Source organism: Mus musculus, chromosome 4 (assembly GCF_000001635.26).
Source record: "Mus musculus strain C57BL/6J chromosome 4, GRCm38.p6 C57BL/6J".
Lineage (NCBI taxonomy): Eukaryota > Metazoa > Chordata > Mammalia > Rodentia > Muridae > Mus > Mus musculus.
The window spans coordinates 60,810,648-60,825,080 of NC_000070.6; the positions used below are offsets into that span (position 1 = coordinate 60,810,648).

A 14,433-nucleotide genomic window follows, 5' to 3' on the forward strand; every position below is an offset into this window, starting at 1 on the left:
TACTATGTGTGTTCTTTTGTGATTGAATTATCTCACTTAGGATGATATTTTCTAGTTCTAATCATTTTCCTAAGAATTTCATAAATTCATTGTTTTTAATAGCTGAGTAGTACTCCACTGTGTTAATGTACCACTTTTTCTCTGTCCATTCCTCCATTGAGGGACATCTGGGTTCTTTCCAGCTTCTGGCTATTATAATTAAGGCTGTTATGAAAATAGTGGAATATGTGTCCTAGTTATATGTTGGAGCATCTTTTGGGTATATGCCCAGTAGTGGTATAGCTGGGTCCTTACATAATACTATTTCCAGTTTTCTGAGAAACTTCCAGAGTGAGTTTCAGAGTGGTTGTACCAGTTTGAAATCCCACTAGCAATGGAGGAGTGTTCCTCTCTCTCTACATCCTCACCAGCATCTGCTGTCACCTGAATTTTGATCTTTGCTGTTCTGTGTGGTGTGAGAATCTCAGGGTTGTTTTGATTTGCATTTACCTGATGACTAAGGATGTTGAACTTTTCTCTAGGTGCTTCTCGGCCATTCGGTATTCCTCAGTTGAGAATTCTTTGTTTAGCTCTGTACCCCACTTTTAATAGGGTTATTTGGTTCTCTGACATATAACTTCTTGAGTTCTGTCTATATATTGAAGCCCTCTATCAGATGTAGAGTTGGTAAAGATATTTTCCCAATCTATTGGTTGCTGTTTTGTCCTATTGACAGTGTCATTTGCCTTACAAAAGCTTCGCAATTGTATGAGGTCCCAATTGTCAATTTCTAATCTTAAAGCATAAGCTATGGATGTTCTGTTCAAAAATGTTCCCATGTTCCCATGTGCTCGAGGCTCTTCCCTACTTCTTTTCTATCAGTTTCAGTGTATCTAGTTTTATGAGGAGGTCCTTGATCCACTTGGAATTGAGCTTTGTAGCAGTAGATAAGAATGCATTGATTTTCTTTCTTCTACATGCTAACTGCCAGTTGAGCCAGCACCATTTGTTGAAAATGCTGTATTTTCCACGGGATGGTCTAGCTCCTTTGTCAAAAATCGTGTGACCATAGGTGTGTGGGTTCATTTCTGGGTCTTCAATTCTATTCTATTGATCTATCTTCCTGTCAATGTACCAATACCTTGCAGGTTTTTTTTATAATCACAATTGCTGTGTAGTGCAGCTTGAGGTCAGAGATGTTGATTCCCACATAAGTTCTCTTATTGTTGAGAAAAGTTTTTGCCATCCTAGGTTTTTGTTATTATAGATGAATTTTCAAATTGCTCATTCTAACTCGATGAAGAATTCAGTTGGAATTTTGATGGGTATGCATTGAATTTATAGATTGCTTTTGGCAAGACGTTCATTTTTACTATATTAATCCTGATCATGATCCAGTTCATGATCATGGGAGAACTTTCCATCTTCTGAGATCTTTGACTTCTTTCTTCAGAGACTTGAAGTTCTTCTCATACAGATCTTTCACTTGCTTAGTTAGAGTCACACCAAGTTATTTTATATTTTGTGCCTATTATGAAAGGGTGTTGTTTCTCAACTTTCTTTTTCAGCCTGTTTATTCTTGGAATAGAGAAAGGCCACTGATTTGTTTGAGTTAATTTTATATCCAGCCACTTTGCTGAAGTTGTATATCAGGTTTAGAAGCTCTGTGGTGGAATTCTTGGGGTTAATTAAGTACACTCTCATATCATCTGCAAATAGTGATAGTTTGACTTCTTCCTTTACAATTTGCATCACTTTGACCTCCTTTTGTTGTCTAATTGACCTGGCAAGGACTTCAAGTACTATATTGAATAGGTAAGGAGAGAGAGGGGACCCTTGTCTCATCTCTGATTTCAGTAGGTTTGCCTGAAGTCTCTCTTCATTTAGTTTAATGTTGTCTACTGTTTTGCTGTATATTGCTTTTACTATGTTTAGATACGGGCCTTGAATTCCTGATCTTTCTAAGACTTTTATCATGAAGGGGTGTTGGACTTTGGAAATCCTTTCTTGGCATCTAATGAAATGATCATGTGTATTTTTTTCCTTTGAGTTTGTTTATATAGTGGATTACATTGATGGGTTTCCATAAATGAACCATCCCTGCATCCCTGTGATGAAGTCTACTTGATCCTGATGTTTGATGATTTTGAATTGTTTTTGGATTAGTTTTTCGAGAATTTTATTGGGTAGTTTTTGTATCGATATTCCTAAGGAACATTGGCCTGAATTTCTCTTTCTTTGTTGGTTCTTTGTGTGGTTTAAATATGAAAATAATTGTGGCTCTATGGAACAAATTGGGTAGTGTTCCTTCTGTTTCTATTTTTAGGACTACTTTAAGGAGTATTGGTATTAGGTCTTCTTTGAAGGTCTGATAGAACTCTGCACCAAATCCATCTCATCCTGGGCTTTTTTAAGGTGGAAGACAATTAGTGGCTGCTTCTATTTCTTTAGGGAATTGAACTGTATAAGATCCTGATTTAACTTTGGTACTTGGTATCTGTCTAGAAAATTGTCCATTTCATCCAGATTTGCCAGTTTTGTTGAGTATAGGTTTTTATTTTTTTAAAGTAAGACATAATGGTTTTTTGTTTTGTTTTATTTTGTTTTTTTGTATTTCTTCAGTTTCAGTTGTTATGTCTCCCTTTTCATTTCTGATTTTGTTAATTAGGATACTGTCTCTGTGCCCTCTAGTTATTCTAGATAAGTGTTTATCTATCATCTTGTTTTCTCAAGGAACCAACTCTAGGTTTGGTTGACTCTTTGACTAGTTCTTTTTGTTTCTACTTATTTGATTTTAGCCCTGAGTTTGATTATTTCCTGCTGTCTTCTCTCTTGTGTGTATTCGCTTCTTTTTGTTCTAGATCTTTCAGATGTACTGTCAATCTGGAAGTGTATGCTCTCTCCAGTTTCTTTTTGGAGGTACTCAGAGCTATGAGTTTACCTCGTAGGGTAGGACTGCTTTCATTGTGTCCCATAAGTTTGGTTATGTTGTGGCTTCATTTTCATTAAACCTAAAAATCTCTAATTTCTTTCTTTGTTTCTTCCATGACCAAGTTATCATTGAGTAGAGTGTTGGTCAGCTTCCATGTGTATGTATGCTTTCCATTGTTGATGTTGGTATTTAAGACCAGCCTTAGTACATGGTGATCTGATAGGATGGATAGGATTATTTAAATCTTCTTGTAGATGTTGAGGCCTGTTATTTGACTGGATATATGGTTAGTTTTGGAGAAGGTACTGTGAGGTGTTGAGAAGAAGGTATATTCTTTAGCTTTAGGATAAAATGATCAACAGATATATGTTAAATCAATTTGTTTTATAACATCTGTTAGTTTTACTGTGTCACTGTCTAGTTTCTGTTTCCAGGATCTGTCCATGATGAGAGTGGGGTATTAAAGTCTCCCACTATTATTGTGTGAGTTGCAATGTGTGCTTTGAACTTTAGTAAAGTTTCTTTTATGAATGTGGGTGGCCTTGCATTAGGAGCATAAAAGTTCAGAATTGGGACTTTTCTTGGTAGATTTTTTTTTCTTTGATGAATATGAAGTGCCCTTCCTTATCTTTTTTGATAACTTTAGGATGAAAGTCAATTTTATTTGATATTAGAATGGCTACTCCACCTTATTTTTTTTTGGGGGGGGGTGGACCATTTGCTTGAAGAATTGTTTTCCAGCCTTTTACTCTGAGGAAGTGTCTGTGTTTGTCACTGATGTGTGTTTTCTGTATGGAGCAAAATGTTTGGTCCTTTTTAAATATCCAGTCTGTTAGTCTATGTCTTTTTATTGGGGGAATTGAGTCCATTGATATTAAGATGTATTAAGGAATAGTAACTGTTGCTTCATGTTATTTTTGTTGTTAGAGTTGGAATTATGTTAAGATGGCCTTCTAATTTTTTGGTTTGTTAAAAGATTACTGTCTTGAGTTTTCTAGGGTTTAGTTTCACTCCTTTTGTTGTAGTTTTACATTTATTATCCTTTGGTGAGCTGGTTTTCTTGAAAGATATTTTGTAAATTTTTTTTTATATCATGGAATATATTGGTCTCTCTAAGGTAATTGAGTGTTTTGCTGGGCATAGAAGCCTGGGCTGGCATTTGTGTTCTCTTAGGGTCTGTATGATATATTTCCAGGATCTTCTGGCTCTTATACTCTCTGGTGCGAAGTCTGGTGAAATGCTGAATGGTCTGACTTCATGTGGTACTTGACCTTTTTCCCTTACTGCTTTTAATATTCTTTCTTCGTTTTGTGCATTAGGTGTTTAGATTATTATATGACAGGAGGAATTTCTTTTCTGGTCTAATCTATTTGGTGTTCTCTCTGCTTCCTGTGTGTTCATGGGCCTCTTTTTTTTTTTTTTTTTTTTTTTATTTTAGGTCAGGAATGTTTTCTTTTCTAATTTTGTTGAAAATATTTACTGGCCCTTTAAGTTGGGAATTTTTGCTCTTTTCTATACCTGTTATCCTTAGGTTTGTTCTTCTCATTGTGTTCTGGATTGCTTGGATGTTTTGAGTTAGGAAGTTTTTGCATTTTGCACTTTCTTTGACTGTTGTGTCAATGTTTTCTATGGTATCTTCTGTACCTGAAATTCTCTCTTCAATTTCTTGTATTCTTTTGCTGATGCTTGAATCTATGACTTCTGATCTCTTTCCTAGGATTTATATCTCTGAAGTTTTCTCCCATTGTGATTTCTTTATTGTTTCTACTTCCATTTTTAGATCCTGGATAGTTTTGTTCAATTCCTTCACCTGTTTGGTTGTGTTTTCTTGTAATTTTTTAATGGATTTTTGTGTTTTCTCTTTAAAACCCTCTCCCTTTTAAATCTGTTCTCCTGTATTTTTTCAAGGGAGTTATTAATATCTTTCTTAAAATCTTCTATCAGCATCATGAGATGTGATTTTAAATCCAAAACTTGCTTTTCCAGTTGTTGGGGGTATCAAGGACTTGCAGTGGTGCGATAACTGGATTCTGATGATGCCAAGTATCATTGGTTACTGTATGTAAGGTTCTTGCCCCTGCCTTTTGCCATCTGGTTACCTCTGGTGTTAAATGGCCTTGTAGTCTCTGGCTCGAGCTTGTCCCTTCTGTGCATCTGTAAGCCTGTGCCTATACTCCTTGGAGAACGCTCTATCCTGGATGAACTTGTGTACAGAGGGCTGTGGAACAGCCCAAGCTCCGGGAGTAGATGGTGACTGAAGGGATCCTGTCCCAGCTGCTCCACTGTTTCTGTGCCCTGCACACCCTTGCTGGTCATTCCCTGGAGTGTTAATGGAGAGAAAGTGTCTACTTCACCTCCCAGCCCTCGAGTGAAAGCACTCCTGGGAGAACAGTTCTTTCCTGTCCTGGCCTTTGCACAGCTGATAATCTTTATAAAAGGAATGAAATAAGGAACTCCTATAGGGTTAAGGAATGTCTCAATAAGCTCTAGGTTGGGTGTAATTGGGAAATTACACTTCAGTGATTAAATAGCCCATTATATCCTATTTCTAATAAGTGGACACAAACATAAAGCTAACTCTGCTATTGGTAAAGAAGTAGCTGTCACTGATTTTAGCCAGAGGACAGACACCATTTTAGATGGCACAATTATCTTGTGTTTCCAATCTCAGGAGGATGGTGCCTAATGTTGATATTTTGTGAAGTTATTTATTCCTGATAAGACATTTGGGCCAACCATGGGCATCAAGCCAGCTTTTGCAAGTTGAAACTCCTAGATCTAGCAGTCAGACCAGTCCTTAGGTGTCAACAGCTGCTTTGATATTTAGAATGGTTGGTCCTGTCACAGCAGCTACAGGTATTTGTGTTCTTTCTGTATGTCATGTAAGGTTGGGCATCTGTCTTCAAATTACCTGCTTCAGCCCTTGTTATCTGAGGGTACATGCTCATGTGGCATCCTTGGGCTTTTGTGACAGTTTTCCCCAACCCTCTATGTTCCCTTAGCTGTAATGTATTCCCAGATCACAAAGAATTGTACAGTTCTACAGTGTCAACCGTCACATCTTCCCTGTCTTCTTACTTTACAAAGGGATTGCTTGGTCTGAGATTTTGAATTCCTTCCTTGACTTTGAATGTTTTCACTATTTCAAATCTTATTTCTACAAAGTGTTTGGTGTTGAAAGCGAGAGGATTTAGCTTGAACTCAACCTGCAGTGTTGGTATGGAATAACCAAAATTTTTTGTACCTTTCTCTGGGTTGTGTTCTTTTGAGGTATGGTAGCATGGTCAAGCCTTTTTTTGTCTTCTACAGAGTCTTGGATTGGAACTACTTCTTAACTATATAAGGATTCCCATTGATAGCTTATTTTGTGAACACTTATTTTGTCGATTAATTTTTTTGTCAATTCTAAAAATGAAAAGCTAGGCATGGAAGTCCATGGATGTAGTTGAAGCCACTTAGGAGGCTTTGGTCAGAGAATGATTTGGACCCACAAATCAGGGCAATTGTGGGGAGGGAGCTATTTCATCATAATTAGTTAGGTTTCTCAATAGTGTTTTGCCATCTTTTAGCAAACTACAGGAAGAACTCCTTTCATGTGTCCTGAGTTGAACCAATTTAATCTATTGATCTAGGGTCCAGAGTATTCTATGGAAAGCTAGAAACCTTTTTCTTTTTATCCAATGTTACTCTAATTACCAAACCTACCCCCTCACTATGTCCGGAAAGTTATTGAGCAGGCATAGCCTTAGAAATATGTGTCTCTCCTTTGCTGTGTTGAAAGAGAAACTATGGATGTAGGAGTCATACAGCAAGTGTCATGCTCCCGAGGTCCTCATAAATCACTAAATCAGGAGAGCTAAAGAGCAGGCAGTACACATCAGGGCTTGGGATTTCTGCAGGGGAGCCAAAATCCAGAAACTCAGGTTACATTTGGGGTCATAAGGAAGGATCTTGGTTACAGGACCCAGGAGGTCCCCTCATTCACTCACTATCAGCCCCACATTTTTTCTGGACATAGAGACATATATTTAAGTGCAAGGGTAATCATTTATTGAACAGGAAGAGGAAGAAATTCATGAAAAATTGTCATGGGTATATCAAAGAGAAATTTAAAGAAGTCTTTGATTCTTGATGAGGTATCCTAGGTAACATGTGGATAGACTGGAATTGGACTTCTCAGTGAGACAGGATGGAATGCAGATCACAGAATTTATACTGGGGATGCTGTATGGATAGGAAGGGATGATGGTGGAGTCCTGGTGAGAAGTCTCCACTCAACACTGTAAGCCAGGAAGAAAGAATATAGAAACTCATTAAACACTTCTTGGATTGACTTTGGGACAGTGAGACATTCTATTATATAGAACAAAGGGGATGAAGAAATGGATCTTCCCTTGCAATCTAACTGGAATTATTTGCCAGAACACAGGGATGAAAGTCAGAATAAATGACCGTAATGGAAGATCTGAGGCTTGTTTCCACCACCTTTGTTATAAGAAGCTCTGAAGAATGTTAGGTAAATTGTAGAATAATGATAAAAGCCTTGGCTACTTTTAAAGACTTCACACATTATATGAGTGATGTCTTGTACTACATGAGAAAGGAGGGCCATAGCAATTTGCTCTCCAACCTGTTCGAGAAGTAGTGATCAGGGACCTCCACTCCCAGGTAAGAAGCCAAGGTTGTACAGAGTTCAGATTAAGATGTTATTATCTCGAGTGGGATGGGGGGGGGTCCACAGACACTAAAGAACAGTTATACCACAACCTTCCATTCTGTGTCTTAATGATATTGAACCCATCGCTGAGCCATTTTTATACAACCATACATCAAATATGTAAAACTCAAATCCTTGTTTCATTGCCTAAGTCTTGGGTCACATTACTTCCAAGCTCAAAGTAGGACTAGATCACAAATCCAGACAATTCAAAGCCAATCTTCAAGCTTTCCTAGAAGATTCTTTATCGAACTATTTTTTAATGTAATTTGGGTGCACAACATTAATACTTTGGGAAGGGCCTCTCCATGTCGACCAACCCCCTCCTTGCTCTCTTTGGATATTGCCCACCTGGAGGCTCAGGCCATTCTTCATTCTCGGGCCTGGAGGCAGCGATCTGTAGTGTGAGAACAAGAACATGTTCAGGTACCAGGTCCACTTTATTTCCCCAAGAATAAGGATAGGACTCTCCAGCATTCAAAAATGACTGGTAGCCAACTAGGTTTGTTTCCTCTATGATAAATATTCAGGATGAGAAAAATAACTGAATCCTGACTTACTGGCATTGGATAGGTCAATGATATTTTCTCTAAGGATTCCATGCTCCTCACATAGTTGTGCAAACCTTTCCTTGATGTCTGAACTCAAATCTGGTTCTCGGCCTGTGAGAAGAGCAATAGTGAGTGTAGCAGTTATATTGTGTGCATTGACCACAGCCTGAGTGAGTGGACAGGGACTTCCCCATAAGGATGGGAGTATGTTTGCCAACACAATTGACAGGCATTGGTATGATCTATCCTGGATTTGGCATCCATAGAATATCCTTCAGTCACACTGACAGATTTCAGAATGCTTCCATTACTATGCTCAAGGGTTGATGGGGAGAGCATCAATCATCAGGAGGTTACAAAGAGGTAGGCCCAAGCTGGGAAGACCATATTAAAGCTAGAGTTTTTTGTTCTTTTCCCATCCGAGGATCAGTTTCTGTGTGAAAATACTTTACCATAGAGCCCCATCAGCTGGAAGGTTTCCCCATCCTTTTCGTTAATGAGATGAGCCATAAGAAAGTTATCATAGTCTGTCTTAGGTATAGTAAATGTATTGAATCCATCATCTGTGGAAGAAATGGAACACAGCTCAGAAATTTTTTGTTCTGCAGGAAATTTTGGATACCCTTTTCTTGTTCTACCCCAACATAAAATAAGTAAAATACATATCGTGGAAGAGATGGGTGAAGTGTCAGAGCCTTTCTGTCTTCAGTTTTCTGAACTTAAAGAAGTAACTCCTAAGAAAAGGGACTCTGAGAGGTCCACACCACTAGTAAACAGTCAGCCATAGCAGCACCACTCTCTCATCATCTCCTAGGCTTACCTCCCTCCCTCAGCAGCTTCAAGCAACATGTTTCTATCTTTTATAAGTTTGTTGTATCAAACATCCACTGCTACACCCTAAGCGATTAACACCAGTGCTAGCCTCCAGGCAGTATCAGATAGATTCCATCTCCCCCTACTTATCCTACTTTCCTGCCACAGGGTGTTAGCTATAAGATGGCAACAGTTTTACTAGTAGGTGCAATTTCCTGAGTTCAAACTCCAGCAAAACACACACAACAACAACAACAACAACAACAACAGCAACAAACACACACACACACACACAGACACACACACTAAAGGTATTAAGGTTTACTAATCATCTTGTGGATAGATATATAGATTTTATGTACTCACACGTCACAGAATATTCACCAGCCTTTTCTGTTTTGTCAGCAACCATAGATAATTCGGAGCACTCTTCATCTCTTCTGTAAAACAGAGTGAGCTGGTTCGTAAGGGATTTTGATCTGGATGGATTCTGGACCCTGTACTCTGTACCTATCTCCAGTTTCTGATTCCATTTAACTTTTGACTGTTTTTGTAAAATTAGCAAAAGGCGTTTATTTACATTAATTCCTTTATATTTCATGCTTTAGCAATCACAAATTTGCCTAGTATTTAAAAAAAAAGAAAACAACAATCACTTCTCATCCTTATTACAACTGCAACTACCTCCAAGTTTCACCAGTGCCGGGCTTCAGCCAGTGGTGTAGATTATCAGGCAGATTTCCACCATCTGCCTCAAATTAGCACTCTGTAATGTTGCCTGATGTGGTTCCCAGTACCACAGAGGAGAATTATTATTATCGCCTTTACTGCAGGAAAACGGAAGTACAAAGGGGTGGATTTATTTGGCTAACAACTACAAAGAAAAATTTGATTCATGATCACATAATCTTAACTTGTGATAAACTGGCTCAATAATGTGGTTTCAGAAGTGTCTCTGACCTTTCCTTAAGGAACTCCTAGTGAATTAATTCCTGTCACCAACTCTTGTCTCTGACTTTTGAAAAATCCCTGGTTATGAGATCTTGGTTCAGTGTCAGATGGAGCGTTCTGGTTTAGGATACAGACTTAGTATGTGTGTACAAATGTACATACTGAGAGGCATCTCTTCCCCCAGTCCCAAGTGTTTGTAGGCGTGAGACCATACCAGGTTTCATTTCCTCTTTCTCAGCTAAGAGCATCTCACTTACACAGTATGGAATTTAAGAACTAAGGATTTCTCCAAGACATGGATTTGCTCCAGAAAAAGTCTAAAGTTGCCATTATCTTCTATCTTTTCTCTTTTGTCAGAGGCCAGGATAATAGTATGCCATTCCCCATTAATCTGTAATAGATAAGCAAACGGTTAAGGGAGAAGAAGCAGGGATACCACATGCACATGTGTCCACTTGAACTCCATCCTATGGGTTAGGGCCTGAGCATACACAAGGGTAGATCTCATGCCAGTTGTCACAATACTTAGCATACTGCCCCTGCCTCTCAGTGAGACTAGAGGTCCCCCAACATTTTCAGTTATGAAGAGCTGGTCTTACTTCAAGGTCTGGATCCATTCATTTGTCTAAGAGATTGGGGCACTATACCCATCCCCTCAAAGGACCTACTTGGCTTCAAGAGTTCCCCAAAGCACATTCTGAGTCAGAAGCTACTATTCAGTGATCATACCTTTTCTACATTAAAGTTCCTTCCCGTAGAACTAGCTTCTTCTGCATGGACACAGACTAGGGTCAGTCCCAAACACAGCAGCAGCAGCAGCATCTTCATTTTGGTAGGGAATAGGATTGTCTGTCTGTCAGGACCACGTCTTTCTTGTGATCGTGGCTACACTCCACTCCCCAGCCCCTTTGCTTGTCCTTATATACTCTCTGGGTTCAGCGTTTTTTTTTTTTTTTTTCCCTCTTCCCGTATGGGTCTCCTCTACCTCTGTTAGGCTTTGTGGAATGTTTTCTCATTTATTGATTAGAGGCCAAGAATTGTTCCTTGCCCTTTGCAAACTTGGCAATTTCATAACCTATGGATTGATTTAGTAATCTTATGTTTCTCAAAACATATTCCCAATAAAACAGTGGGTGTTCAAGAGAACTGCCAACTGGAACCAGATGCAACTTTCGATCTGGTTTGGAATCAGAAAGCCAGTTTTGGAGGGAGTACAGACTGAACTGGAAGGACAAGTATGCATAGAATCTTTGCTTTAAGATGAGTATGGAAGAACTTGAGTTACCCAATTTTTGCAAAAGATTCATTTATATTTCATGTGTATGAGCACTGGTTTTTCATGTGTACCTGAGTACCATGTCCAGGCCCGGTGCAGCGGAGGTCAGAAGAAGGAGTCAGATTCTTTGAAACTTGTTTTTACTGAGAACCCAGGTTCAATTACCAGCACTCCCATGGCATCCCAAAACACACTCTAACTTCAGGAACAGGAAATCACATACTTTTGACTCTTGTGGCCTCCTCTACAAATGTGGTGCATACAAACTCATTCAGTCGCATGCAAATAAAATAGTAAATCTTAATTTAAAAAATTATCAAGAAAAGTCTTCCAAGGCTATGGGGATAGCTGCCTGAAAGGCTTCAACCTTTGTACAGACAGCACTGACCTCAGAATCCAAAGCGGTGTCAGTAGCCAGGTTTCATCAACTGTTTACTTTCGAGAACATTGGACTTCACCTGACAAGACATAATCTCATCATTAATGAAAAATACAAGTATTGTTCAAAGTCATATTTGGTGATGGATGTCCAAGTAGAAATCATGCTAAAAATCATGTTTCCAAAGACATACAGTTACAAAGGGAACATATTTTGTATCAGTAGATATTTCATTTACACTGGAACTAGAAACATAAACTAGTGTTTGTTGTGAGGAAATAAAGACTTCAAGAAGGAGGCAAGTATGTGATATGCTTTGTTTCAACTTTGCTTCAGCTTTATATGGTATGTACTATTTTATTCTTCGTACCATAGTATTAGTTAAGACTCACAAAGATGATGTAACTGTATAATGTCATTTAGCCAATCAACGTGAGAACTTAGATTTATTCCAAGACTCTCTAACTCAGGAGCCTTTGTTCTTATTGACTCTACTACACAGGTCACAATATTTTTACCATGAATGGGGAATGGTTAAACAGGCAAACGAGGAATAAACAGTGTTGGAGAGTTCCAAACAAGTCAGACTGGCAGGTAGTAGCAAAGAAAGTACACATGTGTTTCTTTAAAATATGGAGGAGTTGGTGTGGACCGAGAATGAATGAGGTATGACAACTGACTCTCTCTAGGTCTACAAGTATTTGGAGGAAGCTCTTCTAGGGGATTATCACATTTTTCCTTCCTCCCTTACTCCTCCTCCTCCTCCTCCTCCTCCTCCTCCTCCTCCTCCTCCCCATCCTCATCTACCTCCTCTTTCTCCTCTTCCCACATTCTTCTTTTTGGTTGATTATGGTGTCTGCACACATGTGCACATGCTTGTGCCTTTGCTGGTATATGCAGAAGTCAGCACAGGACACCAGTTGTCTCCCTTTATGTCTTTTTACTTCATCCCCTTGAGACAGGGTCTCCCTCTGAATCTGGCAATTAGTGTATTTCAGATAGGCTGGCTGGCCACTAAGTCCCAGCAATCCTCCATTCTCAGCCATCTACCCACTTCTGGGGTTAAAAGCAGCCATGACCAGCTTTTTAATGTGAGCTGAGCTGGACTTGAGCTTACACTGAGGGTCTGAATGGTCTTAGATCTTTGACTATCCTCCTGCTCCAGCTTCCTGAACTCTGGGATTATGGGTTGTAGCACCTCATCTGGCTATGGACTATTGTTTTTCTAGTAATGAACTAGAAGTTGCTTCTACAGCAGAAAGCAACAATGAGTTCCCCCCACTCCCGGCTTCAACTCAGGCACCTTCCCTGTCACTAAGCATGTTAACACTCCTTAGCATGTGTAGACTGTTTATGTGACTGAAAACCTGAAGTAGTCAAGAAATGACTAGACAAAGTGTGTGGGTAAGGGGTTTAAGGACTTTACATGAAACCAACTTACATTCCAGTTGTAACTAGCTAGCATTTCTGAAACTAATAGGAAAATGATTTAACCACTTTGATCTTTGTTTCACCCTCAAGTAACTGAACAAATAACTCTTTCAGAAAGCTTGTGGACACATACAAGCCACTTATATGATGCCAGGGTATATTTGGGGCCGAGAAGAACATCAATAAAAACAGGCTTATTTGATTCATGTCCCAGAGAGGAAATATTCTGTTGTCTCTCTAGCAGCCAAAGTGATAGTGCATACAGCTGACCCTGGCTCAACATCAGTTCTGAAACACCTGCTGTGTCAGTGTCAGAGTGATCCCCACCAACCCCCAGCCTTGAGCTGGCTGAACAAGTTTGCAATACTGGAGTCTCCTGTCTTGCTTTAATACAATTATATCATCTGTCAGACAACTGAGAACTGCCAACCCTCAGAGCTGCTGAAGAGCCTACTTTGCAACTCAATCCAAATGAAACAAGCAACAGAACTCAGCTGAAACAAAGGGATGGGACTTTGGGTTTTCCCATATATATCCAGTGCCATACATTAAAGATTGAGCCTTAATTAGAGAACTTTGTCTTGGCTTGTTATTTCTCTTGCTGTCCTTCCCATCCATCCCCAGTTTTCCTTTCAGGAACCCAGTAACCTGTGTCTGCTGTTGGCTACAGGTGGCACTGGATTCAGAGACCTGAATATGGAAAAACCGACTAAGGGACACTGTCATGGTGGGGCGCTACAAAAAACGGAAGATGGTATCCTGCATGGTAAGGAACATACAGCATTAATGTTAGTGCTATAAGTTTTATCTTTTGAAGGCTGTTGATTGCAAGGGTGCAAAAAGGATACAGGCTAGACCGAGTAAGATTGGACCCAACCGTGATTAGGGGTTGACAGTTGAAAATGGGTCTGGAAAATTCTAAAAAGGCCTTCTTCCACAGTCAAGAACTGCATCAGAGAAGAGGAGTAGGCTAAAAATAATAAAGTAAAATAAAATAAAAAGTTGAAAAAACTATACACACAAAAAAGAGAAATGCTAGATATGCAAATGACATGAGAGAGAGAGAGAGAGAGAGAGAGAGAGAGAGAGAAGGAAAATGGATTTTAGAACTCTCCCAGGGACAGAAGGACATCAGGAGATGTCCTACAGGAGACATCCTTAGTTCTGGTTACACCAAGTTTTCTATCCTCTCTGTATTTTCTGTGTTTCTTGCAACCATCTGTCCACATGTCAACTCATGACTGCTTCTGTTTCGTTGTCTGAATGACTGCTGTTCTTTTGTTCTTTTGTTTGTTTTTTCAAGACAGGGTTTTCTTGTATAGTCCTGGCTGTCCTGGAACTCATTTTGTAGACCAGACTGGCCTTGAACTTAGAAATCTGCCTGCCTCGCCTCCCGAATACGTG

The 14,433-nt window shown here is 39.3% G+C and overlaps 1 protein-coding gene across 2 annotated transcripts; it reads right to left on the reverse strand.

The window, feature by feature from the left end:
• Positions 1 to 6,938: 6,938 nt before the first annotated feature.
• Mup22 (major urinary protein 22) lies at positions 6,939 to 10,950 on the reverse strand. 2 transcript variants are annotated; one of them, XM_003688785.4, is made up of 7 exons: positions 10,673 to 10,950; positions 10,201 to 10,334; positions 9,359 to 9,432; positions 8,632 to 8,742; positions 8,189 to 8,290; positions 7,980 to 8,066; positions 6,939 to 7,191 (listed from the first exon to the last, which is right to left on the reverse strand). In XM_003688785.4, the coding sequence occupies exons 1-7, from the start codon at positions 10,769 to 10,771 to the stop codon at positions 7,088 to 7,090; spliced, it is 711 nt and encodes a 236-aa protein (XP_003688833.1). In that variant the 5' UTR covers positions 10,772 to 10,950; the 3' UTR covers positions 6,939 to 7,087. The 2 variants fall into 2 exon arrangements, with proteins under 2 accessions (XP_003688833.1, NP_001334083.1); NM_001347154.1 differs by having other exon boundaries at positions 7,980 to 8,025; positions 10,673 to 10,943.
• Between the last annotated feature and the right edge of the window lie 3,483 nt (positions 10,951 to 14,433).

Excerpts from the sequence above, each read along its gene's own strand:
- Mup22 (XM_003688785.4), bottom strand. The coding sequence starts at position 10,771 with ATGAAGATGCTGCTGCTGCTGCTGTGTTTGGGACTGACCCTAGTCTGT. Across the intron at positions 9,433-10,200 it reads GTTCTTAAATTCCATACTGT|AAGAGATGAAGAGTGCTCCG; the intron begins GTAAGTGAGATG and ends TCTGTTTTACAG. Across the intron at positions 8,743-9,358 it reads TGGTGAATATTCTGTGACGT|ATGATGGATTCAATACATTT; the intron begins GTGAGTACATAA and ends TTTCTTCCACAG.